Source organism: Aplysia californica, unplaced genomic scaffold (genome assembly GCF_000002075.1).
Source record: "Aplysia californica isolate F4 #8 unplaced genomic scaffold, AplCal3.0 scaffold00850, whole genome shotgun sequence".
NCBI classification, from domain to species: Eukaryota; Metazoa; Mollusca; class Gastropoda; order Aplysiida; family Aplysiidae; genus Aplysia; species Aplysia californica.
The window spans coordinates 45,244-49,813 of record NW_004798120.1 but is presented as its reverse complement, the minus strand read 5'-3'; the positions used below and the strand labels follow the sequence as shown (position 1 = coordinate 49,813).

General features: G+C 47.2%; 1 protein-coding gene across 1 annotated transcript; it reads left to right on the top strand.

Annotated features, from left to right (window-relative positions):
* The first annotated feature begins 900 nt into the window (after window positions 1-900).
* Window positions 901-2,325, top strand: LOC101863853 (peptidase M20 domain-containing protein 2). The gene has a single exon (XM_005110084.3). The coding sequence runs from the start codon at window positions 901-903 to the stop codon at window positions 2,323-2,325; it is 1,425 nt and encodes a 474-aa protein (XP_005110141.1).
* Window positions 2,326-4,570: the final 2,245 nt, after the last annotated feature.

Genomic DNA, 4,570 nt, shown 5'->3' with positions numbered 1-4,570 from the left:
CCCCCGCCCTTTTGCACTACTAGTGTTGATAGAGACGGTAAATCTGTACCATTTCACCCTTTCATCTTGCATTAAGTGAACGTGTACTAACATCTTGAGCAAACCGGTGACATAAAAAGTTTTTGAAAAAGTAAGACGACGTAGTTTAAAAAATAAAAAATGTTAGACCATAATGAGTAACGAGCCGTGACCGTGAAGAAGCGAATGTTCTTGTGTCGGACTGCTCCTTTTCACCTAGAACTATTATGTTTGATTTGTCGGAACGCGGGATTTTATTCACTGGTTGACTGGTTTCTCCCAGAAGCGGGTCTGGTCTGTGTCCTGTGTAATGTTGGCAGTGTTGTGCTGCTGCAGTTTATCCGTTCTGTGGAGTTTCATTTTGCCACAGCTGCGTGTTCATATTTTTATTTATTCGTCTATGTTAGTCTCATGAGTTCTAGTGACAATAGCATTGACTGTGTTCTTTTTCTCCGCTCGAAAGAGAGAAGTGGGAGGTTTTGCTTTGTGCTTTGCATACACCTGATGTGTGAACGCTGTGCAGGGAGACAGGGTAGATCACTGACCTAAAAAGATGTAGTTTTAGGTCAGTGGGTCGATCACGTGTGATAGTTGTTGCTGAATTGTACAGCAGTTGGTTGCTGTTATCTGTTTGTTCTTAGTGTTGCTTCACTGAAGTGGTGGCATAGAGCAGCTCAAGGTTCTGCAGCGTGGAATGACGACATTTCCCAACAGTGTTGCACTGTCCACTCGCTTTGCTCACTTCACCGCCGTTTTGTGTTCTTATTCTCTCTCTGTGAACAAGTGTGATGATAATGTGGTCTTTTGTGACGAATTAGACTTTTCAATTTACGTTACTGCTGATTTTTGTCTCTAGCCCTCTCCTTGTCCTCAACATCGACAATGGCATCACGTCAAGTGGACTTGGAAGCGCTCAAGTCGCGTCTGTACCGCGTGGCGTGTGAGAAAATTGCGTCGGAAAGCGTGGCGCTGACGCGCGTGTCTCGCGCCTTGTGGGAAAACCCAGAGCTGGGCCTTCAGGAGAAGCAGGCTGAGCAACTCCTGTCTTCTTTTCTCCTGTCACGTGACTTTCCCGTCATACGTCACCATGTACTGCCCACTGCCTTCTTAGTCACACACCCTGACGACGCACAGGTGGTCAGCCGTGACGTCACAGATGGGGACAATGACGTTAGCAACGGTAGCGTTAGTGTTGGTTCATGTGTTGGCAATCTGGAGTCTTCTGGTATAACTGATGACGTCAGAGAGTCGGCTACACCAGCAAGCGATGACGTTAAGCACCAGGCAGTGGAAACCAGGAGCGAGTCACGCGACGTCTCTCACGTGGCGGTCTTCTGCGAATACGACGCCCTTCCGGACATTGGTCACGCGTGTGGACATAATCTGATCGCTGTCGTGGGACTGGCCACTGGTTTGGGCATCGCGGCGGCCATCGATGCGGCGTGGTGCGAAAATGTCACGCTCGGGAAGCTGAGTATTATTGGAAGCCCGGATGAAGAGAATACTTGCGGGAAAGTGAACTTGCTGAAGGCCGGCGTGTTGGAGGGCGTCGACTTTTCTCTGATGGCTCACCCTGCCATGTCGGATGACGCCACGCCCAACTTCAGCGGCTGTTATTCTTGCTTTGCCATCTTCAAGGGTACTGGTGGCTCGTCGATGAACGCGTGGTATGGCGGCGGCGGCGGGAACGCGCTTGACGCTGCGTGTCTAGCCTATCAAAGCGTGGCGTGTCTGAGACAACAGTTCCGCCCTGACTGGCGTTTTCACGCCACTTTCAAGAGCGGCGGAGTCCATCTGGAGCTGGTGCCTGAGCGTGTGGTTATAGAGATCTACTACCGAGCCAACCGGTTGGAGGAGTTGAGAGAGTTGGAGAGCAAAATCTTTGACGCGTTCCGTGGCGCCGCTACGGCCTGTGGGTGCTCTGTGGAGTATGAGATGCCATATCCCAAAATTGACCCCCTAATCAGCAATGATAGCCTCGTAGCGGTGTACACGAAACACGCGGCTGCGCTTGGCGTGAATCTGCCGCAGGCGTGGGGCGAACGTGACCCTGTGGGTTGTACGGATATGGGCAACGTGAGTCAGGTAGTCCCTAGCATCCATCCGGTCTTCGACATCGGCACAGACAGTGTGCTCCACACGCGGGATTTCGCCGCCGCCGCGGGCACCGCGACTGCTCTCGAGCGGAGTCTCCAGCAGGCAAAAGTGTTGGCCATGACGGCCATTGACGTGATGTTGACGCCGAGCGTAGTGCGCGCGTTGAGGGAGGACGCCAAACGGCTCCGGGAGAAAAATGTACAGTCCTGAATCAAGTTTTTAGTAAACATTTGTCACCTTTGGGCGCGCACACACTCACACACACACACACACACACACACACACACACACATACACACTCATCAACCGGTGTGTCTGAGCTTAGATGTTTATGTGTGCTGTTCCAACATTATCTATGCTATTCCACCATTACTGTCCTATTTCGCCACCATGTGTGTGCCATTCCGCCTCTTTATGTGTCCCTTTACCCCACTCTGTGTGTATTCTACCTTTACGTGTCCTATTCAACCACTATGTGTGTTATTCCATTTTATGTGTGCAATCCCACCATTATGTATGTTATTCCGCCTTGTGTGTTTTATTCCATCATTATGTGTGTTTGTGTTGTTCCTCCTTTATATGTCACATTCCACCTCTATGTGTACTTTCCCACCATGATGTGCACCAGCTACGTGTTTTCTGTGTGTCTCGGGGTGATGGCGACAGACCCATAATCGTGAGATTGCGGGTTCGGGGGTTGGAGCCTCAGCTTGGCCCGACGTTGTATCCTTCCTTGTGGATCGGTCCTTTCGAAGGTTGACGTTGAGCTCGGAGGTTCCTCCCCGTAAATAACCTAATGCGTGTTGACAGGGGCATTTAACGTATATAAGTCCACCATTTCATGTTTGTGTCCTGGTTGTCTCTTAGAATAAAATAAAGGCCAGTATGCCCTTAAAATTTTGTTCAAATTATCTTATGAAAGTTATCTTTCTGTGTGTGTAGTATGGAATTCTTTTGTTTCTTGCTTGGTGTCTGTCATTCGCACGATCAGTCATTCTTTCAGTTATTCGATTTCTTCCTTCCATCCTTTTCATTTTCCACTCACTCTGTAAGAGCCATTCTTTTCTTTTTGAGAATAATTATTTTCTTTCCGAAACGAATTCTTTCTTTCGTATTGTCTTCACTACTTTAACTCTTTCTGTTTCTTTGTCTCTTTCTCTCTTTGCCTCTCTCACCCCTGTCTGTCTGTCTGTCTGTCTGTCTGTCTGTCTGTCTGTCTGTCTGTCTGTCTGTCTCTTTTATCAGTGGGCTAGGAGTGTTTGGCTGGGGGTCTCTTGTGTTGTTTGCTACTTCTTTCCCACACTTTGCGAGCGCCGTAAAACCTTTACTAAAACTAACTAACTTTCCCACAATCACTCATCGTCCTTTCTTAAAATTATATTATGTCCTTCTTTTGTTTGTATGTTATACTTTTGTAACATCTCTAATCTTTGTCCCTTATGTGATTGGATTGTGTTTATGAGTGCCACAAACCCTTCCTAAAACTAAATCTAAAACGTAGTGGGGCAGTAAGCAGTTGGTCACTAAATCTTCTTCCTTCTTCTTCTCGATCGCATCACACTTGAAGTCCGGTATCTGTCATATATTGGGCCATCCTGCTCAGTTCATCTGTCGGTCTGTAAAGCTTCTACTGTAGTGTCAGTGGGTTTGGCCACGTTTCCTGTCTCAGGGCCCTGTGTGTCTTGCAGTTCTGAAGGATGTGCTCCACAGTTTGGTCCGCCTCTGCACTTTGGCATTTTGATGATTGTACTAGTTTAAACATAACAAATAAAGTTTTGGATTGGAACCCACAGGGTAAGAGATCAAGGGGAAGACCGCGTGGAACCTGGAGAAGAATCACAGAAATCGATGTACAGAAAAGTGGGAAGACATGGAATAATATGTAGAGGCTAGCCCAGGATAGAGAAAGGTGGAAGGTGTTTGTCCGTGGCCTATACCCTGGTGCAGGGTGAGAAAGGCAATGATGATGATGCTAGTTTAAAACATCTAAATGATGTGTACATGTTTGATGCTCCGTGAACTCGGTGCTGTTGGGAGGAAAGTGGCCTATGATCTCCGACAGTGTGCCACGGTGACGAAGTCTTTGCTGTGTGGAGATTGTATGAAGGTCGGACATAGGCGCTGCTCTCGAGACAGCTAGTGTTTTTGGGTGGGTTGTTGGCAGGTGCTCAGATATACCAAAAAAAAAAAAAAAAAAAAAAAAAAAAGGTGCTCAGATATGGTTGTGCTCTTTCTTTCCTATCAAACATCTATTGTCCTTATCTTCCCTTGTTCTTTCCTTTCTATGTTACTCTCTTGTAACACCTCTAGTCTTCGACACCTTATTGTGTTGCAATTGCCGTGAAGCTCTTACAAAAAAAGTCTCTCTCTCTCTCTCTCTCTCTCTCTCTCTCTCTCTCTCTCTCTCTCTATCTATCTATCTATCTATCTATCTATCTATCTATCTATCTATCTA